The sequence below is a fragment of the Manacus candei genome, unplaced genomic scaffold, assembly GCF_025592945.1.
Source record: "Manacus candei isolate 608988 ecotype Guabito, Panama unplaced genomic scaffold, ASM2559294v1 h1tg000023l, whole genome shotgun sequence".
Classification (NCBI taxonomy): Eukaryota; Metazoa; Chordata; class Aves; order Passeriformes; family Pipridae; genus Manacus; species Manacus candei.
In genome coordinates, this window is record NW_026138071.1 from 21,033,726 (window position 1) to 21,060,373 (window position 26,648).

General features: G+C 36.0%; 1 protein-coding gene across 7 annotated transcripts in view; it reads right to left on the bottom strand.

Annotated features, from left to right (window-relative positions):
- SLC39A10 (solute carrier family 39 member 10) overlaps positions 1–26,648 on the bottom strand; it is an 81,593-nt gene that overhangs the window by 9,968 nt on the left and 44,977 nt on the right. For all 7 annotated transcript variants that reach the window (XM_051786619.1, XM_051786622.1, XM_051786623.1 and 4 more), the window contains exons 2-7: positions 11,004–12,053; positions 9,803–10,004; positions 5,673–5,842; positions 4,429–4,647; positions 2,985–3,105; positions 768–1,136 (exon numbers count right to left, since the gene is read on the bottom strand). In XM_051786619.1, coding sequence (XP_051642579.1) covers positions 768–1,136; positions 2,985–3,105; positions 4,429–4,647; positions 5,673–5,842; positions 9,803–10,004; positions 11,004–12,044 — 2,122 coding nt within the window. In that variant the 5' untranslated portion in view covers positions 12,045–12,053. The remainder of the gene's footprint in view (positions 1–767; positions 1,137–2,984; positions 3,106–4,428; positions 4,648–5,672; positions 5,843–9,802; positions 10,005–11,003; positions 12,054–26,648) is intronic.

A 26,648-nucleotide genomic window follows, 5' to 3' on the forward strand; every position in this document is an offset into this window, starting at 1 on the left:
TGTTCCTCCTACTAGTAGTTCAGAACCCTGTGTATTCTTAGCACCTACTTAAGTAAAAAATTAAAAGTATGCACTTCAGTACTCTCACTGTAATTTTGACTTGCATGACATATACTGAAATTAAATGCATTTTACGATTCAAATCACATTTAGAGCATTATGTGAATCAAAGTTGATTTCATAAATCTAATAAAATCTGTTTGGTAATTCAATGTGTTCTGCACTTGGCTAGAAATAAATCTATACTGACCATAAGCCAAACCCAAACTTTGCTTAAATAAAAATTAAATTATTTAAAAAAAATTATTTCTGTAACCTGTCTCATATTGTATTTTTACTTACAAGTACTGTATAATTCTATGTATTAACAATAATAGAAATAGCAGTATTATTATTATAAATAAATATAATTGTAAATAAGACTGAATTTACTTATAATTCAAAGGCAAATACTAAGATCCAAACAACAAATGTGCATTACTGTGCTCCATAAATCACAAAGAGGTTTGCCTGCACCTATCTTTACTTGGCAGAGATTGTCACTATGCCAATACAGTAATTTCGGCGGAAATAGAACAAAATATTAACAAAGTAGTAACTATTACAATTGACAGCCTTTTACTTTCTGCCCTGAAGGAGATTAAGCAATGCCAGTAACCATGGCTGCTAACTGGAAGCCTTACCTATGATCACTGATAAGTAAAATATTACCAGAGTTACTAAAGGTAAGGAGAAACTGTTGAGAAATACTCAGTGCTTTTGCTTACCGATTGCTAAGCCATCACTAAAGTTGTGAATGCCATCTCCCATAATTACCATCCAAGCAATATTAGCTATCCCAGTATCTTTCAGGTCTTTTCCAGAATGACAGTGGCCATGGGAATGATGGGAATGTTTGTGATGCCAGTGGTGACTGTGTTTTCTAGCTATCATTTTATCTTCTCCATGGCTGTCATACTCTGAGTCATGAAGATCATGCTCTTGAGCAGCATGTGAGACGTCGTTGTGAGAGTGGCGCATGTTGTTGTCCTCTTCCACAGACAAGAAGTTTTTGGGAGGGGATTCCAACTGGCCATCCAGATCAGTTAGTTCAGTTTCATTCAGTCGATCTTCAGACAAAACCGAGTCATCTGCTCCTGCATTGAAGCCAGTTGGGAGAGAGACACTGTGTTAATTTGTATTTAACACGTCACCAGCAACTGCTGCATCACCGAACTAAGAATTAACTGCTCTGTGAAAGCAAAAAAAGTATTTTAACACATCCAAGTCTAGTAACTTCATTGTCAATATTCAGCCAAAAAAATAAATCTCTCGTTGATACTTTTTTTCACTAATTTGCATGTACAGCATATGAAAGTCTCCACTACAAGGCAACATCACTGAGTCCATAGCACTCAAAGCCAGTTTTAACCCAGCCTAGGCTTGTATCTGCAATTTTGCTACTGACAAAGTTTATGGTTCAACATTGGCAAAGGAGAGTTGCCAGGATGATAATAATGTCTTATCTGCTGCAGATGGAATCTGAATGGCTCAGGAAACCTTAACTGGCTACTGCCTACACATGCCCCTACAGGTCACAGCTCAGCCTTCACTGCAGTATACCATGACCTGCCACCGACACAGACACTAGTTACAGATCTGCTGTATTGCATGAATCCTTGTGTCACACTTGTGTGCTCACACATTGAGCTTCTTCAGAGTAGCTCATTACCCTGCTAGCAATCAAAGCCATTTTTACAAAGCAATACAAAGTGAAAACAATGCAGAAGGCTTATACAATGAATTTTAAGCTTACTAATATTTCCAAAATATTAATAAATAAACAAAGAGGGCAATCTATGCTCCAGGAAAGAAAAGTAGTTGTGAGGGGAAAAAAAAAAAAAAAAAAAAGCAGTTCTGGACAATTAGCTCACATAAAAAAAATATTTCAGAGTCAAAAATAAGCAAATCATAAGTGGAATTAAAAAAACTGTCATGGAGTACCTAAGCAGCAGAGAGTTCTAGATAAACAGTGTCTTAATCATCATGCGGAGGTGGTTTAAAAAGAAATGGAATGGCCATTCAGGTCAGTGGTAGTGGCACTGCAGCTCAAAATTCAAATTCAGCATGGGCTTCCTCTGATTGCCCATTAAAAGGAAATGAGGACATTTCAAATATATTTACCACTATCCATACAGTTTAAAGTCTTTCTATGTTCTATATCAATGTCCCATATCCCACTGACTGGAGAAGGCTGCAGTCCTAATTCTCCCTTCTACAAACCAATCAAATTAACAAAACTGAATTTGTATAAATACAGCCTATGGACTCTTCATCAACAAATTAATGCAGAAGCCATGCAGGCAACAGAACAGGAAGGTTATGAAGCAAAGCCCTTGCCCTTCCCTCACCCCTATGGGGATACACAATTCCTTCTGGGTGCACACTGCCTGAGCATTCACAGACTGTCACGAAGGAACAGTATGTGAAAGTTGTTTTGGATGCTTGAGGAATATTCAGGATACTCAGTTGTATTTATGAAAAGAAACAGATTTTGTTTAGCTTCCTCAGCCAAATGATAATTGGTTCAGCTGCTGGAATCTTCAAAGTGAAACAGATATCTGCATTCAGGTTGTGTGGGTGTTCATTTTTGATCTAATTTTTGCCTGGGTTGAGCTATTCAGGCACAGCTGAACCAAAAAAACACCCTGAAAACAAATAAATAAAAAAACTCCCGAAGAACCACAGCCACCCAAAACCTGACTGCTTCAGAAGTCTGAGAACCATCTTTATGGCACATTAGGAAGTGTTCAGAGTGCTCTCAGATCTAACGACAACAAAATAAAAAAAGATTTAATAGGGAAAGCCTATTAAGTCTTATTAACAATGATTTGCATAATAGCAGCCAAACTGTACAAGATGTTACATGCTAAATACCATACCAAAGTAACATGTTGCTACTTTGAATCTCATAATCAGAGAAAATTCTGAAAATAAATGCCAACCTGCAAGGGGTTTCAGCTGAAGCCAGTCAGCATCTGGTCTATTATTTAATTTGTGATCAGAAAGTTTCCTTCCAATTGGTGATTCTTCAGCCTGGTTTTTTTTGCACCATTTCTGCTTACTCTGCAACAGAAAACAGGTAACATCTGGTTTGTAAAATGACACTGATGGAGATAAGCAGAAGTGAAATGTTGTCAAAAAATCTCCTCTAAAGAGACCAAGTTACTCTCTCTTAACATGTTTAACAGAAGTATGTTACTTCAGAATATTGAATTAAGCATAGGCTTAATAGGTAAGGCTCAGCAACAGTAGCTATCCCAGTGGAGATTATTAGCTACCTACCACAGAATGTCACAAACACACACAGATGATATTTGACTTTAGTAAGAGAGTATACTCTGACAAGGATTGCTCTCACAGCCTAGAAACGCGTGTGCAGCTATTATATTTGCTAACTTTGTTCAAGAAAGCAAGCATGCAGCAAGAACAGCTCCTCTAATTTGTTCAACTTTAATTTTTTTATACTTCTGGAACTTGCTTGTATTTTCCTTTAAGAAAATAGCAAGGTTTTCTCTATCTGCAAGCCATACAACAAAGCTTATGGCTTTGCCAAAGCAGCCTAGGGGATTTAATTATTTAATTAATCTCAAAGAAGATATGTCCAATGGGACACTTTTTATCCCTTTATCAGATGTAAGAAATGCCTCCTCCAACACAGAAAATCTCTTGCTGCCTGTCCAGCTAAGACAGCAAGTCTGATGTGAAAACAGAGAACTTGAAAATTTTTCACAGTCCTTTTGGGAGAAGCAGTTATAGTTTCAGTTTCACCAAAATAATTTTCTCCTCAAAGTCGACTGATGAAGGCAAAAGTTGAAATTGAATTTCCATGCACACTCACACTCCCCAAGATACCTGCTCTCCTTTGGTACCACCATCATGAATACAGAATGCTTCTAGCACTAATAGTCCAACAATTTTTAGAAAAACAAGTTAAAATTTGACTGGCAATTTATAGAAAGCAGGAGGTCTGAAAAGTTTAGCATTTTCTGATGTAGAAAAATTGAATACTTCTGTTACACCAGCATTGTTAGCTAACAATATACTGCTAAATTTCTTGTAAATTGTCTGACAATTGCTATGTTCTTTCTTACACTCTGCTTTTCATATTTTGAGGGAAAAAAATATAAAATCACAGCATTTTCGAGGGAGAGTTGTAATCTCTTTTACTTAGATCTACCTCCAAATGTATCTGGTCAGAAAGCTGCAACTTTGCCCACCAGATTTCTACACTCTACAGAGTAGAGTTTTCTCACATAACATGGGACAGAATAAAGATCAGCAGCACTTGTTCACAGAATAACAATTCATCACCCAGACAACAACTCAGTTCTCAGAAGATAACCTCAGGTACTACGTTTTCAAACAGCACGCAATTTCAGTACGTACCTTTTGTTTATTGTAATGTTTGTACATTCTTATACAATGTTCAATGATGAACAAAACATAAATGCCTCCAAGCGCCACAAGACCTTTCAGCACTGGATCATTTTCTTCTAGGAAGCCTTCAGTCCGCACTGCATGTCCGTGGGCATGTCGATGGGAACGCTTGTGTTCATGAACATGACCTTGGCCATGGTGGTGACTGTGGTTGTGGCCTCCATGTGACTATTAGGAGAGAAAATAATAACACAGCACGACCTGGTGCAATCAGGAGACTGAAATGGCTCTGAGTTCAGACTAAAAAAATATGCCACCTTTCAGAAAAGTAGCATAAAATCCCCCCCCCCTTTTTTTTTCCCCCACACTAACACACTTTGCCATATAAATTTTTCATCGGACTATTCATTACCCTAATCATTAAAAAAAAAAAAAATCCACCTGGGAAATTTTTTGGGACAGTGGGAGATAATCTAGCTTCATGTTTTCTCACAATGCTGATGATAAATGAGACTAACTCTCAGAAATATCACACAGAATTACCATTCCTATACTTCCAATAGTAACCAAACCTTATGAATTTTTTTTAACCATTATAGGCCATTAGAGACTTAATTCTGAAATACAAACTTAAAAAAAAAAAGACCAAAAATGTGTATTAGAATTTATACAGAGAAAACATGTAAACACTAATCTTTCTGTTAAAAGAATTAAGGTAACAAAAGTTTAAAAAACACTTCCTCATTTAAGAACTACAGTATATGATCATGAATTAAAAAGTGCTTACTTTCCCCAGAACCTGGGCAATTTCTTGATTCAGTAAGTTAGAGGTTACTTTCTCCCCAAAAGCTAGTAACCATGAAGGTGAATCCCCAGGAAATACTTTTAGGTGGTACTGACACACAATCAACTGTCAGTAGACACGAGACAGCAATACTGCTAACTTTAAAAAAATCTCGTTGGGCTCATGAGGTGTTTTAAAGTAGTAACAGCAGTTTAAAATAGTGACAGCATTTCAACCAGGAATACACAACTACTTTTTTCTTTTTCTTTTTTTTTTTTTTTAAGGAAAAACACATTTTCTTTCTTTTTGTTAACAGAAAGTCTCTAACAGTGTTTCAGGATGCCCCTCATAGCCAAGTCATTTTACATCTGTATCAGTGAACATTTATGTATTGACGCTATCAAACAATTCCTTGAAAATTCTAGACTCATTTACAATTAAGAATAAAAGGTAAGGAAACAATACTTACATGTGGCAATAGATGGAGCAGTGCATCTCCACTCATTGTTCCTACTGCCAGAGCTACCAAGAAAGTTAGAAGAAATTTGAAGCACCATTGGTTAATGATGGGAACCAGGATCACCCCTAGCAAGGAAAGCAGGCTAATGACGGTGATAGAGATGATACCACAAAACCAGGCTGTGGGAAGAAATGAATACAGAAAGGTTATCATAACACCTGTAAAACTTTCAAGACTCATTAATGACTTTCAAGTATCTCTTAAAGAGGTGACTTTCCTTTAACCTAAGCTGTGTGATTGTTCATTCAAAAGGTGCTGAAAAATATGAAAGCAGTACTGAAGTCCACAGCAAAAAAAATACACAGACTTATTCATAGTACAGTATGATATACTGAAAGACATCAGAAGACAGTTAGTTAAAAAGAGCCCAGCAATTCTTCCTGACTGTTAGTTCCAGGCTTAGTTTTGCAGCCCTTAATGAAACACAAAAAGCAAAAGATTTCATATTGGAACAGAACCACCTCCACTACTTAAGCTCAGATCAAGCTCAGTTTGTCAAGTTAACTTAACAAACACTAACATGTATTTAACATTTGTTTTTAACATGGTTCTGATGCAAAATTTATCTGAAATCAATATATCTCCTCTTCTGTTTGGAGTCACATGTTTAGTTTGGCACTATTTATTTTACCTGGTGCTTTGAAACATACATTTTTATTAATAAGAAGCAAGACTCAACTTTTGACTCTAAAATCTAATTCTACAATAAGAGCTTGAAGAGCTGAAAGCAACTTGCTACCAATGAAAAGCAGCATTTATTTTATCTAAGAACCTCTACCGTTGTCATTAGAAAAAAAAGTCATAATGTGATGTGGTACACCCAACATAATCCTCTTAATTAGGGAAGGTGTGCAAATTTCTAGATGACATGTAAAAGAAGGAATTACTCAAGAAACAGATTCTATAATCAAAGAGACATGGCTCTTGCACTCAGCATCTCACCCCAATAAAATATTTTCTTTATTTTAAGTTTTAGCCTAGAGGCCTCAGGTTTTTCTAGGGTTTTCCTAGCTTTGTTTTTAATCAAAAATGTCTACACAGTTTGCCAACTTTAATCTAAGTCAACAACTCCTAATTCAAAATCACTAGTGTTTCCACATTTCAGAGCACGACTTGACTTCCCTTACATCTCTCAAGGCCCACTCATTTAAGGAAAACATCCTGGAAAATGGGGGAGCAAGGGTTGAGTATGGATGAGAGGAGAAATGAATATGTTGTAGCTGCTAATATTAAAATATCAAGCATCTCAAGAAATCTATCTGTACCAAACTCACTACAGAATTATTTGCCAAGACTTTGCAGGCTTGGTCTAGTTCAACACCAAAGCTTACAACATCCGCTGTTTTAAAATTTATTTTGGGATATTCATTCTTACAAAGTCTGCAGTTGTCATTCCACCGTGCTGCACAAAAGGAAACAATTCAGTTCAAATGAAAGGGTACAAGACCACATCCATGAGGAGAAACTGATTGGAAAAAGCTTTAGAGTGTGGGCAGTGTGCACTGACACACATGCACATTGAGACAGAGGGAAAAAGAGAGTTGGTGAAAAGGCAAAGTCTGCCATCAGATGAGGAACTCAAAAACAGGTTGGAAAATGGGAATATGAAAGCAGGTCTAAGGTGGACCTTGAGGACCAAAATACTGCCACTACACAGCCTTGATTCATACCCAGAGCACTTCAGCCACGTGCTCTGGATTAATAGGCTCTGCTGAAAAAAACAGCATACATGGACTTGTCATTCAATGCTGAATCATGCATGCATGCACAAGCAGCCCAAAAAAAAGTCACACAGCCATTTGGCAGGACACTGGAACTCCATCTGGACACATTATGATGTTAAGTGCCAGGTTAGATGATCAACAGCCTTACATGGAGAAAAATGGAAAGGAGATTATGCAAACTGGCTTAAGTTTCACATATCACAGCATAATTTTGGCAAACCCACCTCTGAAGGGCTTACATACTCTTATGAATGATACAGTACCTAAACATGGCATCATGATTAAGATGAGGCACATGAGATTTAGAATACGGAATCTGTGAACCTCTCGGATCCCCTCCAGGGAACACTGGGATCTGCACAGGCAGAATTACAAGCTGTATCTGATCTGAAACACTTCGACCCATCAGCTCTAAGGGATCTCCACCTTTTAAAAAACTGCTCACTGTTTACTTGTATCAATTCTACTAATTTGATTCATAGTAAGATGTGTCTTTGCTTTTAGGTTAAGTTGCTTATGAGCCCTCAGTGATGACAATGTCACCTTTTCCAGCAGGTACACTGTGAAAGTTCAGTTGTATGTATAAGCCCTTGAAATTCCTCTCTTAGAAGATGTTACAGAAACTATCTGTAAATTACAGGAAGAAACCCCAACATAGCTTCATAAGTTTTTGGTCATCAGTTAATTAAATTACTTTGCTTTAGAAAATGCACTATCAGAGGTAAGGGAAACCTCACCAGTGAGAAGAAGCACCACTGGTCTGTTAAGTTTTTTTGAAAGTTCTAATTAAAACTAAAGAAAATCACCAAAAGCTTATGTTTAAAAGTGACTGCATCCTCCTAACTTTGGCAAATACTTCTATCTAAAATGTTTATATTAGTTCGTGTGAGCACACATTCTCATTTTAGTAAAATCCTATAACCTGCAGGTTCAGTTACCCTATGACTGAAAGTAGTCCTACACTTCCCACAGTCCCCACATTCCAGTTAGAATTTGTTATTTTGTGATACACTTCCTTACTTAAAAAGGAAAAATTATTATTACATCACTGAAATTTTGCTGTGGTTAATACAAGAGTATAGAGGAAATTGTTATGAAGAATGACTTATCATTATCTAATCAAGCTGACCTGTTTTAGGGGTTACTGTTTATGTTCACAGCTAAATCAATGTTAAAACCCAAATTTTAACAACTAACTGGCAAAGATGTTATTTATATTCAAAGTATCAGATGACATAAAATGTTAAATATTCACGATAAGCTTCATTAATTTTGCAAATTAAGTCTCTTAAAACGTTAAAGGTCTTCAAGCTGAGTTATTCATCAACTCCCTTTCTCATTCCAGAGAAATAAAATGCGTTCTTTTAAAAAGAAGCACTCAACTGTAGAAACTTTCTAATTAAACCAGTCCAAAGCATGAACAACATGACAGTTTTGTAAAGGGTTTCAACATTTTAATTGGCAGAAAATGCTTAGGGCAGCTCTAGAAATGCTCTTGGTGATAAGGCAGGGTTCAACTCTTACTACAACGAGGTTGCCCCACAAAACAATGTGCTGCCATATGAAACACACAGTATACTTGGTTTACAGCAATCTTGGAACAGTTAGCAAGATAGCAGACGTGTCCCTGTAGGAGATCTATGCATAAGAAGTTAACCATTTTAACGACTCCAGAATTGTTAAGAAAGAACAATGCATACTTTCCAACAGTTGCCAACATCTATGAGAATGTAGTTAGTTCAAGCTTTATTTCTAGTGATGCTAATAAGCACCAATGTACTAATCAATATTCACCACTACAATACTTTTATTCTCAAAATACAGACACTATACGCAAATTTTTTAGATTTTTAATGTTTCACTGCAACTAAACACCATAATTCCATTATCATTTATAAAAGATAGCAGTACTGAATATGTATTTTAAAAGTACTTTCAGTTATGAAATCACAACAATGACTCTGCCCCTAAAGTAATTGCTTTAACAGCAGTAAAGATATTTTTAGCTTAGAACTATGGCAAAATGCCTAGGCCCAATGGTAAGACATTAGGCCTCAATGACAGAAAACCAAAAAAAAAAAAAGAAATAAAAATAAGCAAACATAAAATAGTGAAAATGATAGTGAAAAAAACATACCTCCTTGATCCATGGTTACCTTGGAGAACCTGTTATACCACCTAACAGAATGCTATGTCTCCTGACTTAAAGGATGATGTTGTCTTAAAGTTCTTCTAGCATGTTAAATTTCAACCATTCCTTTACAAGCAACGATAAACTGTATGACATGTCAAACTTTGAAGTTTTATATTTAAATTGCAAAATGATTTAGAAAGCTTTAGATGTTACACACCTACCTGATGCACCTGTTTTATCTTTATTGTCAATTGACGCATTTTTACTTTTCATAATATCTTCAAACTCATCATAATGTACAATACAAAGCCTTCTCTCAATCTGGTATAGCAAAGCAGGGCATATGTACACGAACAATTCAGGAGATATTAGAGAGCTGGTTTCCAGACCATAGTACCGTAGCAGCTGGGTAGCATTTAAGCACTGCAAGCAAATTGTACAAACAAATTAAATATAAAAGCAACTGTTTTACTAAAAGCTACAGTTATGGAAAATTTAGCGTATTATTTGAGAACACAAAACAGACAGTAGAACCTTTGGTCAAAACATTCCACCAGTGCTAAAACATGTTTTAAGCTGACCTAAGTGGTTTTTGAGGGAAAGGAAACAGTAAAAATATCTGGACTACAAATTCAAGTCTCCCAACACCTATATAATACTTAATAAATATTAATGAAAATGAGTTTCCATATTCTTTACCATTACACAGTTAAGGCAATGAAGAAAGAGCAACAGGTAAGGAGTGGGAGAATGTAAATCCAAAATAGGTTTACTAATACTTCTGTTTATCTACCAACCTTTATCTACCAACCTATCTGCCTCTGTAGTAAGGGGCTATTTATGGTGCTAGTAGATATAATGGATGCTGAAGGAAGAAACAGATGATCTCACACTGAGCACAGTCCTACAGAAGCTATATGTACAATTGCTTCATAATCTCTTAGGACAAACACATTAGAAGCATTATGAAAAGATGCAGATATTTATTTAAGGAAAGAGTGTCCGTGCAGCTTTCAAAAATGTTAATGATCTCAGATTCAGAAAGAAGTCCAAAGCTTCCTTCTGTGTGTCATGGCAGTATTCATCAACACTGGGAAGGGAAAAAACCTCACACCTGTAAGCAGCATATCTCAGAAAGCCTTTAAGGATCAACTTCATACAGAAAAATAGGCAAGAAGATAGATCTCTGAGAAAAGATGGGTGATGGGCAGACAGAAATGAAAACTCATAAAGTTAACTCAAAATTGTGACAGTAACCTCTAGGATTTTCATTCTGCAACTTGTATTATACCACTGTCACAAACGTGCTTCTCTGTTATTTGTGGGTATGCACCTTCAATTATTTCCTAACATATTACGTTCCACACAGCAAAATGTAACAACAGCGGAACTCAACTTCCCAGCTCCCCATTTCATACTCACCTCTTCATGATCCTTGTGACTACGCACTGAAACAAGGGCGCGTTTCCTCACACTGATCTGCTTGCGAGGTGCCTCTCGCTTGCTGGTGTTTCGGTGTCCATCGTCATTACCTAAACTGGCATCTTGATGTCCATGACTACTAGAACGATCACTGCTGTGGTCATGATGGTGCACATGCAAGTGAGATGCATCATGTACATGATCATGTTTATGAACACGATTGTGCTCATACTGATCACCGGGATCATGATCTGGGGCATAATCCCAGGTAGCATCTCCTGAAGTCTCGCTGATCTTCTTTTGCTTCTTCTTCTGTTTCCGTTGTTTTCTTTCTGGTTGATCCTGAGTTGTGTTTGTCTCTGTTGAAGGTTCATGGTTCTGTTCCCCGTGCTCACGATGACTGACTGAATCATTACGAGAGTGATGGGTGCCATTATGGTCATGGCGATGTGGCCGAGAGTGGTGGTGGTGGTGACGGCGACTTTGGTCATGAATGTGTTTGCCATCATCTTTTACTGATGGCACTACTGTGTCTCTCTCTGGGTCACATTTATGATTTCTCTTTGCAGACATACCAATCACAGTTTGGTTTTCTGAATCTGAGTGGCTGTGAGGATGGTTATGAGAGTGAAAATGCTTTCCTTCCTGTACTTCTAAAGCATATAAGTGAGAAACATGATCATGGCCAATATCATCATGATTTATCATCACTACTTTTACCTCTCCTAACCCAAGGCTTATTAACAGTTTTTCCAGGCCAAAAAAAGATAATCTTCCATTTTCACCGTAACGATCAAAAATCTTTTCAATGTAGTATTTTTGTTCATTTTCAGCTTCCAACGTTGAAAATTTACTCGGCATAGATTCTGTTCCTCCACTCTGGAAGTACGATTCATTTGAGATCTGATAGTCATTATGGTAGTGTCCACGATCCTTTTTAGGACCATTGTTATGTCCATCTCCATGGCAATGATTGCACTGATGAAAGATAAATGTCAGCAAACAAATGATGCAAAATTTTGTGTGCATGTGTACCTTCATCTCTGTTTCCTACAAGAAACACAAGGGGAAGCACTTAGGTGTAAAAGCAATCTCAACACTTGTACTACATATCAGTCTGGTACTTATTTATGCCAATTGAATGGTTCACAAAACCTTTTATATATTGGCATTAAATGAATAACAATTGCAGTACTTTTATCAGTGTACTTTTCTTATCTAACAGTCAGATAGACTCTGTGTATTTTAGAGATGCTGTTTAACGTACAATACTTGCAGGAGATGATTACAAGATTTACAGCATTTACAGTCAGTCATAACACTTTTGTGTATATATTCAGAGGCATCTATGCTTATGATAACCTATAATATAGAAAATCTTCTTAAAACCCAAGTTATAAAAGAATAAAAATTGTTTTAGAATAACAATACTGTATTTTCTTGTTCATAGGGGTGAGAGGTAGACAAGACAGTTGAAATCCCATGCATCATTTGTTCTCTTTTGTGCTGCTGAAGTACCTCCACTAAACACAGACACTGCACAATTCCCTACTTTGAAATCAGCCATTACCAATTCAAAAATAAGATGTCATTAACCAACTTCAGTGTATTGCTTAAATGTTCATATTTTTAGCACTTTTACTTACATAGGTTCACTGACTTGAAAGATCTACGTGGACATTCATTTAAAAGTAAGGTTATATGGAAAACACCTCCTTATGCAACTCAAAAAATACTGTTAATGCTGACACTATCTAGCTTAAAGGAATTAATACTGATTTTTAGAAACTATATCACCTAGAAAATGTAGTTTTCAATTTAGTAGTACATATAAGAAACTTAAGATTCAACATCAGATTATGAAGAAGACACTGCAATAGTGTATCTTGTGTTTAGAGTTGAAAACAATTCATTATTTTACAAAATACAACAGCTGTCTTGTTTACATCTGCTAGCAAATATATATATATAACATGGGAATAAGTATTATAAATGAAACTTAAGAAAAAAATCCAAGTGTATGTAAAAATGTTATCAAACTAGAAAACTAAATATAAGCCAAGAACTGTACTTTATAACTTCTATTTTCTAGAGACTTATTTTGGGTAGAGAACAACTTTTAAAATGCATGTTTTCTTTTTAAATACATAATCATATAAACATCGCCAGGGTTTTTTAGAAACATTTAATTTGTTCTGCTTGGTACCAAGCCAAATAAAATGTGTAACATTCACAACAGTTCTGCTAGATAACTATAGTAGACAATCAACCCCTTCTATCAGCAAAGGAGAAGACAACAAAAAGAAAGTAGCACAGAGCTTCCAAACCAATCTGAACAGCCACAGGATGATTAAGAACAGTTTAATGGGATTGACTAAAATAGACAAAGGAAACAAATACAGAAGTAGGGCTTTTAAATTAAAATATGGCTGATAAGGAAATCAGAGCTGAGAGAAAGGACATGGACAGAAGGTCCATCCACCCTGTTTTCTGTACACTATGATGCTACCAAGACACTGCAGCAAATGCAAGGATGTAAGAAAACAGCAAACAGGGCAAGCATGCTTTAGTCTTTTAACACTGACAGCAGTTTTAGTTTCTTATGTGCCTCTTGACTAGAGCTGTCACTGACCCTCCATTCATAAAGACAAAAGTGACCTGGTGAACACACCCTAAAATGACACTGACTTTCAGACAAAACACAGTAAAATCAGTTGTCCTTCCCAAGCCCCCCACTAACTAAAATGTGCTTCATGAAATTGTTCAGGAAAGTGATTTGCACCAAACCACAAATATTTAAAGTCCATCTTAATTTCCTAAAATACCAGCTTATTGTTTTGTGCATAAGGACTGGCAACCACATTATTACACACACAGACACAGAAAACCTGTTGGAAGCTCCTATACTTGCAACAGGTAGGAAGAGAAAAGCACTCAAGAAAAACAGGAAAGGGATATGTTCTAATGACTTTATATAGCAAATAAATGAATCAACACAGAAGACTGGGGGAAAAAAAAATCTTTCTCCCGTAAACTTCTACAAATACAAAATATGAAAATTCAATTTTCACTGGAGTTTCAAATGCTTACGAAATTAAGAAAAGGCAGAACTGTCTTTTGCAATACCGTCCCACTTAAAAATGTAAGACCAGAAGAATATCTGTCAAACGGAGGCATCTGCATCAAAACTGGTTCTAGGGACCTCAGATAGGTCAATGGCTAATCATTGTACATTACTGTTTTATTTTTATAAACGACTGTTCAATCATCAGTCTGGAATAACTGCAGTTTGTCTCCAGCTCAATTACCTACATTCCAGTTACTGATTTAAGGGCTGTGACAAACTTTCTCAAGTAGTTTATCGTGATGAGTTCAACCCCCAAAATTTACTGGGATATTATTTTCATAAAGTCTTTTTCACTCACAGGGTCTGTTGAAGGCATCCCTAATGTTATAAATACATCACTGGGATTAGTAAGAAACCATCAGAAGTCTCTCAAACATCTTCCAGAAGTTTTTTCCATTTTCCTCTGAGGAAACAGGTAAATGCTGGTACTGGTGGAGTAGAATGAAACAGGTTGCAAATCTTTATCCAAGAGTCACTGGACTGAGTCAGCCCTCAGACTGTATGATCACCTGGAAATACCTTTAAATAAAGGACATATGCTTTTTCTTATGCAGGCTGAGAATCTGGACCCTGACTTACAGCATGCCAGGAAGCAGAAACATTCTGGCAGTAATCAGGAATATGACTGTTGACAGATCAAGACAGCTCCACATTTCTTTAGGAATATGCTGATTTTCATCAACTGAGGATTTACAATGTTGAACGTTACTTAATGTGAAGAGCAGGTTCAGGATCTGGAATAAGCAGTTAAGGCACAAGCCAGACCAATGAATGCCCTGGGAGAAAGGCGAACTTCCATGTGCTTGCACAGGAGATGGCAGCAACAGGTAAGTACATGCTCAAACAAACTGTTCAAGAAGCTTTTTTACTTCAGTTTCTCAGTACTGAAAACAGCATTTCAAGGTCAGGTAGAATTCAGTTACTCAGAGGATACTTTTTTTTGTAAGCAAGACAGCTTTTCTCCCTCTTTGCTATATACTGGTAATATAACCAGAACAAGCAAAGTCAAATTACTCTCATTTAAACAAGCACGATCCAGACTAAAATATCTCTATCAGGAAATTCATGACCAAAGCATGATCGTAATCCTTTTCACAACCTCATGATCTTTTTCATGTGACTGTCTCATACAATACTACTAATACATTACTTGGAAACTTTAGTCATGCATCCCTAATTGTGGTGTTTAGCTTTGAATGGTACCTTTTCTCCATGCCCTAATGGCTAAAATAGTTTGTGACCTATGATCATGATTCATTGCTGAAATACAAGAGCTGAGCATTATCAGACCAATTTCAAATTCAAATACCTGTCTCACTATTTTCAATTAAAATAGTAATAACCCTAGTACAATATTTTTGATCTTCTATTATATAATATGTTAGATCTTCTATCATATAATATGTTGCATCTTCTACTGCAATTCTTGTTAGAGAACAAAGATGCTTACAAAATACATGTACCCATAATAAAAAGTCTCAAAAAGAACAACCATAAAGAGTCGATTATTTATTTGTTTCTTTTAAAATAAGCTTAATTATTCTCTAGGTAACTATAAATAGTTGACATGTTTAACCTCTCAGGCAGTGTTTGTACGTTTAAAATACTGGAAGGCTGAAGTCCAAATTCTGTACATTTCAGTGGCACAAAATTCTATATAGCTGATCTCAACATAGGAACATTAAGACTCTCAAATCCCTTCAAGAGAATATGGAAGGGCAGCCTGAGGACAAGGCTACACCAAAGTTGAAAAAGGTTCTGCCTATTACTGCTGTCAGCCTTTGCCTAATTCTGTTCACTTGTTTGATTCCCTGCTGCCTCCCCTTCTTCCCTCCACAGCTCTTTGATGGGCAGGCACCCAACACAGGGGAGACACAAGGGAAAATATCTCCTGGATGTTGGTAAGAAACTACAGCACTGTAAAGGGCAGGGCTGGAAACAACAGCACCTGCCATGTTCCACTGAGCTGCAACACGAGACCTTCATGACACTTCAGGCAGCAGGACAACCCCACCCTAACATAAGCTCCAAATTAGAACAATGTGTACATGTGGAAAACATGAACAGTGTGCCCTACCAGCAGGTATCTCAGAAATGGCTCACAGTGCTGCCCAGTGCACCCCCTCCCCATTCATCAGGGCAAGCAGATCACTCACACTAAATGCAGCATGACTGCACATCCATACACAAGACTTTTATATCAGAGGCTTGAGGTCACAGTACCTGAGCAGTACATAAGCAAAGAATTACCTTCTCTCTGCATGGAAAACTCACCATACCTCTAAGCTAAACCACTGCCTGCCTATGGTATTTAATCTATTAAATTAAAGGTACCTCTGACAATAGTCGAGTTTAGTTTTGGGTTTTTTAAAAGCCTTTTTGATTCAATTTCCCTTGGATTCCTGAAACTTACCCACAGTGCCTACTCTTTCAACTGTATTTTATTTATGACTTAGAGCATGGAATACGAACATGATTTTGGGTGAAATTTTTGTTTATCTATCAGCAACTGCTTCACTGAAACTAGAAAACTAGTTCAAGAGTTAGGCTTTACTTAAAACAAACTTGGATTCAAATTATGTGGTCATACAAAATGCAAACTCAATTGAAAGCCACATCTATCATTTAGTGCTTGCAACCCACGTACTACAGCATTTTTGTTAGTGTACAATGCTAACTAGAATATTTTAAGTGCCCAACTTTCTTCCCCCAACCTGTTTTCTTGTCTGTTCCCAACAATTTTAATAACCTGAAATATTTGTAACAGAAATGCACTGATTTCTCCCCTTCCCATGCTCCTTCCCAAATTATTTCAGTTTCTCTCCCTTGTTGTTCAACTTTCTTTCCTTGTTTTGTCTGAAGAATGTACCGCCCATCTTTAAAAAACATCTTTGACTCCTCTAAATTACTCATCTTGAATGCCACAATAAGTAAAGTGTCTTAGCAATATTTCATGGGCAACTACAAGTTCCACACCAAACACATGCTTCAGCTAAGGTAAGAGAGAACCCAGAAGGACAAAAGGTGTTAAAAATAAAGACAAAGCAATATTCCTACCAAACTAAGACATTTTCTCTGTTCAGCACTGAGAATTTAAGCACTTGCATAATTAATTTCTACTAAGAACTGCTCAGAGTAACACCTCTGTGAGAAATGCCATTTTTTAAAAAAGAGAAATATTTCTTGAAATAAAGTTTCTGACTGCATAAGGATAGTTTTTCTTACAACTCTTGAAAATTTTAATGCCTTTCTATATTGCAGGTATTCACTCCAACGTACACGCAGGAGAAATGTCTGCAGCCCCCCTTCCCTCTGCCCCATCTCAAACTTGTATTTGGTTCAAAAAAAAGCCTGGAGTCTGAAAATCCAAAGAACCTACTCTTTATTTCCTAAATTTTACATTTTTAACAAATACTAGAATACAAAGTCCTATTAATCTAGTACACATTTTTAAGACAAATTATTTAAAAAATATTAATATGAAATTAATACACTGTTGTTATTGAAAGACATTTTAAGAAAGCCATAACAACATTTTAATTAAATAACAATCCCTTTGTGTTTTATCAGTTTTAAACTGCCATTAGCTTCTGCATATACAAATGGGAAAACATGCTACAGATCCAAAAAGTGAAAATTAACCATTTCTAACTTTAGTTCTCACCCATCTCCTGTATTTTCTTCCCTCTTCAATTTCAGCGAAACAAGTTTGTGGATTTAAGTAAAACTCATTCATTTGAAAACCTACAGCCCAGTAGGAGGGGCACTTTGTAAGAACAGACCTTTAACTAACTGATCCAAGCCCTATTTGCTAAGTTAATACCAGATAAGACTTAAATAGTACAGAAAGCATTTATGCATAACTGAACACACCACGAAAACTTTAAAAAAGTCTCAGCTGGGAAGTATTTGAAATGCAAAGTCCCAAGCAAACTAGAAAAGGATCCTAAACCAATACAGTAGCAATCTACTAGGTCAATTATCCAGATAGGGGCATTTATTTTATTTGGAATGGATAAAAAAATGGACAGCCTTCTTCAAAGGGACAGTTAGCTATTTGTAAGAAATTGCTGAGAATGGGCTCTTTCTCAGAGCTCACAAGAATATAAAAACTTGACAATAGTTGGAAGCTCTATAAGTATTAGTTCTTCTTACCAAGAATTAATTTTCAGTCTTTCATATAGAAACTGTATGCAGTCCATAAAACAGCTCTTAATGCACAAAATCTATAACAGAGCTAGCTTGCTTTTGTGCCAATATTCTACTATTCAACTGATATCAAAAGATACCAACCAGAGCTTCTAAGAAAGAAATACCTGAAAGACAATCCAGTTACACCTGCATTTTAATACGTAATTTTTCTACTGAAAGTAAGCAAATGTTTTGGTTAGAACTAAGGCTGATGTTCAAAGAATATTTTAAGACAGTGTTGCACTTAAATCAGCAGTTCTGCCCTCCCCCACTGCTTCACTCTTTATTCCCATTCCCACAAAACTCATTTTTGTATACCAGCACATTTGTTTGCTGATCTGTTCGCCGTGCAGCTGTACAACTAGATTCTGCTGAAAAATAGCCTAGAAAAAGAAAAGAAGATTATTTTCAAGACAGATTACTTTTCCTATCTGGTTCACTGTGCAGCTGCACAAACACCACAGTCCACACAAAAAAGAGCCACCTTGCTTTAGGTGGGAACACCAGTTACTGATCTTCAGTCTAACAGAATATTTTGATCTGGCACAAATAAAACAACTGGTCACCTCAAAATGTACTCAAATAACAATGAAAAAGCAACACTGGACATATTTCCTACTGAAAGCTTTCCCTTCAAAACAGAATATAACAATGTTTCCAATAAAGTGTTAAAACCAGTTGCAGTAATTTTATTCTTACTATAACTTAAACCACCATAACTATTTCATCCTGGTATTATGATATAATACTTGTGGTATGTTAAAAGGCATGTCTTTGATGTGTGTTTAATACCTGTACTATTATAATAAGAACCCTTCTATCATAGCTACAATCCAAAAAGGAATGATGCATGTCTACTATTAAGTAGATGACTTCTCTCACTTTAAAAACACATAAAAATAAATTTACAAAATCTATCAATTATGAAGGTCCACTGAAATATGGAATGAACAAATGCTTCTCTTACACGTGCTATGCCAAATTAGTGCCTGGTTGACTATGAAGGCCATTTCTAGAATTAAAGAGTTTCAAATTCTTTACTTGACAACGTATACCATTGACTCATATCTGCATTTTTTAATAGATTTAATTAATGAACCACCATCACAGACTTTTATAAGGCCTTCTGTCAACATGCCATTCAAATTCCTGTAAACAAATTTATTCAGTCAAGAGTACAAACCAGAAGAACTACTACAAAGACAATAGGCAGCTACTGGAACCATTCACATCTTGAATTAGTGGGCTCCCAAATGTGTCTTTATTCACTAACTGTGAGAGACAAAAGTGTTCATGAAGATGTCTTGGCATATTCAGAAGTAACATTTACCCTGTCTGACACATGACATAAAATAGTTTTACACATTTCAACAGGCAAATCTGCCAAGACAATGCCCAGCTGAACCAATATGTGTCCCGTTCACCACAATCCTAGTGAGACCTCAACAGAAGCCATGACATTTTCTAGCTCTCATTTATTTTAGCCAAGATTATTCTGAAAGATCTACATGGCTACTCATAACAGGTCTGTGTGATGATGAAGCAACCATTCAAACTGATACAAATACTGACTGGCTTCAAAAAGTACTTACTATGCACTAGTAACCTTTCTTAACAAGGTATTAAGACAACTTTGATGGGACAACTTTAAGGTGAAATAGTGAACATATATTAATACCCAAGATTACTCTTAGTGTAAGATTAGAGACAGAAGAAGGGAAAGGAAGCACAATCCTTAGAGCCTTAACCTAAAATGCAAGCAGAGATGGCTTCTTAGTCAACCAAATTAGAAATACGGATAGGCTAAAATTGCAATCTTAAAAATGTCATTATATAGATGTACTTCCCTGTGTGCATCAGTTTGCAATTGCAGGTACATTCCAACAGCAATGCAGACAGGTAAGGACAGATTCTATGGGAAGTGGGCTGTGTTTGCAGTGTTTCTAAAACTACACTGCAATGAGATCTATCCAACCTACACTGCAGTGTGTAGCATCATAATTTGATCCAATATGAGTTCCTGGCTTTTGCAGTACCTGTAATTTGGTACATACTTCTTCTAGTGCTTCTCCTGAAATATAGTTTTTCTTGAGTGTAATTTTCTTCCTTTCATTATAATTTTAATTACAATGATTTTCTGTTGACTAACTGTTGATTTGGTTTAATATTAGTGTGGTCACCGCCTTTCTCAGTGGGATCACTGGGCCATGAATGTTTCCTATGTCACTCCCTGGATCATTGACATCTTTCATCTTCATTGATTATTGATGCTAATGGGGCTTTCTTTGTTTTACATGATCCTATTAGTTCTCCAGACTCTGTAATTTCCATAAGCCATTTCTGTAAAGAAAGAATACTTTTTATCAGGAACATATTACTTCAACAGATCCTCCTAATTATGTGAACCTGTCTATTTTAGTTAATATGCAAATGAACCAACTTCTGATTTTTCCAGAATTAAAATTTGAAATTGGTTCTACTGCCATATTATGGTACGAGAAACAGTTTAAAAAAAAATTTAAAAAACTACTTGCTGTCTCTAACATTTAATACAAATGATCAGTAAGTGTATCTCAAAACAAATCCAGTAATTTGAAAGAATAAGACTATTCTGACTATGCAAGAGGCACATTCCACAATGGTAAAATATTTGTAGTTGTTCTCTTTTTGATGAACAGAAATGGTTTGGCAGCCTACCACTGAAATTATGGGTTATCAAATTTCTCAGAGAAAGGTGTTTTATGCTCTTTGCCACTCATAGCTGGAACAAAATGAAAACTGGCATCTGCCTCTAAAATCAAAGAGTCAATAGTTAGTTGTGACCTTTATGGGTTCAACTTCAAAAATATTTGAGAGTCACAGAATGTAAACATGAGATTCTGTAACAAATGCTTTACCACTCCACAGAGTCAACATTTTCTGTTAAAAATATCCTCCCTCCTTCCCTCTCCTTTTGCTACTGTAATTACGAGTACCTCAGACCCTCCCAGTCTGCTGAGCATATCACAGCCAGATTACAAAATACTCACTGAGATCATATTACAACTATCCAAAGGAAATGCATTATGTGAACAGGGTTGCACATCTTTTCTATAAAATCAAGCCAAACAAAACTACTGTATTTCAAATTACGTGTTTAACTAACTAACAGACTACAGAAACAGACCTGTGGTAGAAGATGGTTTAAACCATCAGGATAAACTGACAGAAACTAAAGTGATACACATCAGCAAAATTAAAAACTACTGGAAGCATCAGTTAAGAATCAAGACAAATACAGTCCATCTACACCTCCAAACTTATTTTAACATAAAAAATAGTTCAGTTTAAAATATCATTAAAAAGTGTGGGAGTTTAATCCTGAGAACAGACAAAGTTTTGATTCTAGTTAATCACAGCTGAAGAAACCTAAACATTTGTGTGCTGCTAAAAAAAGCCAGAGGCCTCACTTTTGTTATTTCTAGATCACTAGAATAATATGCTATCATTTAGCAGGACACTTCATTGCCAGGTTAAGGAGTTGAATAAATACTGACAATACTTCAATGGCCATTTGTCATCCACATCTAGGAATATTATACACACACCCCTGATCAGAGATGTTCTCAATATAGGGGGAAACCTCATAACCTGATCCCAGAATAATAAAGGTTGAAATGCCTTTTTTTCCCAGAAATTTGGTAAGGCTAAAAATATAGCCAATCTTTGACTAGCATAACTGTGTCCTCAAAGGAAAGCACAACAAATAAGTGAAAATACAAAAAAAAAATTTCCAACTTGATACGCTAGGTTTATACATTTCTGATTACACTACATGTACTTTTATAATGTAAATGTAATGTTTAAAAATTATATTACTGGTAACATGTAAGGCAGAAATGTTAAGGATCTTGCTTTGCTTATTGTCAAGAAAAGTAAAACTGAAGCAAACCATAACTGCACGTACAGAATAAAAAACTGCAGAGCACATGAGGTATCATTTTGGTATTTCACTGTTTTTCAATCACTGCTTGGAACTACTGCATGACATATTTGATAGGGTATGGACAATAATTCAGCAAAAAATGTGGTTTTTTTCATTGTTAAAATACATTCCTTTTATGTGAAGAACAATGTACTCCTCTAGATGTTTCACTTTGAGAATACTTTGTTTATAAAATTCAACTAATCCCTTGCCTCTCATGTCCACATTCTGAATTGTTAACAATTAAGCTACAATAAAAGAGAAAATTCCAGTAAATTCATTAATTTGCAGAAACTCTCAGAATTTTCCACAAATAAGTGACAATTTGCCCTTTTCAATTTTATTACTACTTTAAGAACACAACAGCAGTATGTTGCCATATTCCAAAACATTATTTTGATTTGTCCATAGTCCAATCAACAAAACGAAAAACATAGCAAAAGCCCCCCAAAATTAAAATATTAAATCTATACATTTTTAAGGGGTTGTTGGTTTAAACTATACGGTAAACTGAGAGGTGTTCCTATGTGCCAAAGTCTAAATGTATCATAATACAGTCTTTCATTAGACAAATGCAGACACTTAGCACTGACAAAATAGCCCTTTTTTAGGGAATACAAGACCAAGTATGGTCTTCAAAGATGGTTAAAGTATTTTACATCACCTAGCATAACTGCAATTCATTTGAACCACAAAGTTTGATACAGAGGAAACGGAATAATAATTTGCTATAGTTGCTGCATTCTTATTAAAGCTTCTCATCTTAATCTGTTCTTTTAAGAGTCATATAAACCCCTCACCTACCTCTCCCTACTACTGAACACATACAGTTAGCAAAAGCCAGCATAAGAATTTTTGCCTTATTGTAGAGCCACTACAAATGAACTTCTCTGACTTTGTACCTCACTCTGCAGGAGCAGATACCCTGAGATTGGCTGAGCTGGTCAGAGATTAGCTCAGCTGGTCAGAGCACGGTGTTGAGAACAGCAAGTTGTGAGTTCGATCTCCACATGGGCTTAAGAGCTGGACTCCATGATCCTTGCTGGTACCTTCCAACTCAGAATATTCTGTGAATTCCAGATGCATAAATTTAGACCACACACTTTACAAAACTCTTATCTGGAGTACAAAGACAGTAACTCTGTGGAAAAATAATTAGCTCTGGGCATACTACAATGAAAAGATAAATTTTGTATATACATCCTGCTACAACTACTGTGTGTTTACTGAATATATAGTCTGAGAGCAAGTGGACACTGCTAATTGACTCTGCTAGACAATTGTCTCAAAACACATTTCAGAACAGGAATGATGAACAGTCCTGTTTACATATATCAGACATCAAATAAATGGAAATATTTTATTTTTAGCATCAAAATGCACTAATGCAAGGCTACCACATTATCTGGACTGCAGCGAAGTACCATTTCTTCTTTTAATGTAATCTAGCATGATTTAAAATTGTACCTTCAGGCTGAGATACTGTCTCCTATAGACTGATATACAGGTCAGTACAAAAAAATGCTTCTATATTCTGCAAAAAGAACTAGTCAATATATATGGCCTAAATGATACTGTTTGCATTTCATGGAATGAGAGTACTTATCAGGGCAGTGAAGCCCTGACGAAAACAGGTCTTCCTTGGCAGGAATGGATTACAGAAACTGCATAGAGTCTTGAGAAGTAATGTAACCACCAGGTGAAATATAGAGTACAATATTCCACTTGACAGTAAAGAAGTTCTTCTGGACTGCTGTGTAAGAATGAATACGAATGAAGCACTGCCTACAGTGGCAAAGACTTAAGAGACATCCCTACTCACTACTCTCCCTTACAGAAACACTCAGTTGTGGCATTATCAGTTATTCTGCAAGGTGAATTGAACTCAGCTTTCAGCTGAACAAATGACATATGGCTACCATAACAAAAAAACCTAAAACCAGTCATCCTAGGATACAGTGCTACTCAGTTCTATTTAAAATGCAAATCAATATTAATAAAGAGATAAGTATTAATTAAAAAAAATCCACATGAAGAATCACATTGAACAATGTCTATTCAAAGAGACTACCTTGAAGATTACACGTATTTTTCCTTTGTTGCATCAATCTCAGTATGGCTGCATGTTATTATCAGCAGTTAGCTTGGTTAAAAGAGGAACTATTTATAGTTATCAAATCACCAGCTGTAAATAATTTATCATTTAGTTATCTTTCAGAATTCAAGGTTATTATATTTGCCCATTAATAATCCTCACACTAAAGATCAGTCTATGAATAAGGTGCAAGTTAGGTAATCTTGAGATATCTATCTTTATATATAAGCTGTATGACAGCACCTGTCTGGAATTCATGTTTTATTATAGTGGTCTTTACTAGGAACTGTGATTGGAAACTATTTCTAAAGCATTTAAAGCCTACATGCAGAAACACTGTACAAAGTCTCTGTTGAGTATATATACTATGCTATGCAAATTCTCCAATCTTGAATAAAACTTCTTTCATACATTCTTAATCTGAAGAGCATTTTATCTCACATACGAATTTTATCTTACCTAAGTAACCACAGGACTTGGATTGATTAATGGCTTTCAGACATGATCATAGTTTTACATCAACTTCCGGTATTACACGGATTTTATCTCAATTCTGGATTGTTTTATCTACCTAATATCAGTGACTTCAAAACCATGTCTCTTTATCACCTCAGCACCAATGCTTATAGAATACAATTTTCTGTACCTCTTAACAGTCCAGAAACTATAGAGCTCTAACTCCTCTCTAGTTAATATTCCACATTTTGTATATATATATGATACATTGATTAATACTGAAATGTGACTGTCAATACAGAAGAAAAGGAGGGTCAGGTTTCTTTAGCAAACTTCATGAGGCTACAGCCAAGGTGACAGCCACAGAATGAAGCTTCTGGGTCATCGACGGCTGAGAGAAAAACCACAACTGCTGAGTCATTCCTTCTCTGCAGCAATGGACAAAGCCAGGAAATGGAGAGAAGATGAGGCAGCACAATGTGATATCTAGAAGATGAGAACATTTCCAGTGAAATGAACTGCATCCCCCAGTATGGGTGTAACACACTACGCATAATTCCAACATCCCTTCTTCCCGTAAGCTTTTGAAACCGACATGAGGAAACAATCATCTTCCAAGTCTTTCATGCTGCCTTCCGGCTTTCTGGGTATTAAAACCTGTACAGACTTTGGATTATCACAAGAGGTAACAAAACAAAAGTGACTGGAAAAAACTTTACTCCTCAGATTTTTATTACATCAAAAAACGTGGGAGAAATGGTACTGATTCAATAGCATATAAAATATTATGAATAGGTGGACTGATGCAGGACATATCTTTCCTTCCTTTAGGAGGTTACAACGTAGGCAGGACATGGTTTCCAGTATTTCAATCAGTTTTTGAAACTTTGAAAAAAATTCTTTTTATCAGCTTAGCCTAACTGGTACACATTTCCTTACCAGACTTTATTAGGTGTATTTCAAATATCTCAGTTGCAATTTAAGAATGACCTAAGAACAATCTAAATTCTTTCTGCATCAAGTGCTGTTACTTCAGGCCTTTATCAGCAAGACAAAATTACTAGTTCTCATTTAAGATAACTTCAGTAGCCCACCTGCAAAGATGAATACTTTTCCTATGATGAAATTGTTTTAAATAATTGCTCTCAAAATTAAGTTGGACTCCCACAGAAAAAATAGGAAGTTATACTGATTTTCTTCTTATTAGGAAAACAGAAATTGCTTCTCAAAAGGCATAAATTCTCAGTATTCACAGAACTTGCCCTGCACCTAAAGCTCAATCCTGGGAAAAGCATACCTGCCAAGCTTTCCTTCTCTGAAACTTCTACTGACGTTTTTCAATGTGTTACGAGAAGTCAAGATGCATTCATTTGACAATTCTGAAACCATGCCATAAAATAACACACCATGAAACAGCAAACGTTCTGACAGCTCATAGTCACTGTGAAGAAAACAGAATGAGGTTTTCTTGTTCTGTATCAGTTTCACTGGTGACACATGCAGTTACATCTGTCCGTCCTGATACTGTGCAACAGTTTGTACAGATGCCATGACCTTTTCACTGAGTTTTGCCACAGTGAAGGACTGAATTGTAACTTAACAGAAAAACTTTCATGGAGTTTATCTTTTAATTAGCTTATGTAATTTTAACTCAGTAATTCCACCTAATGAGAAAACATAAATATTTCAAAACCCAGACTGATTTACCTTATCACCGATTAAGTGCTCATATAATAAAATAAACTTCCACTTCTGTAAGAACTGTGACAGAGACAGCAACAACAGTCTTTATAATAGGCACAATCATGATCA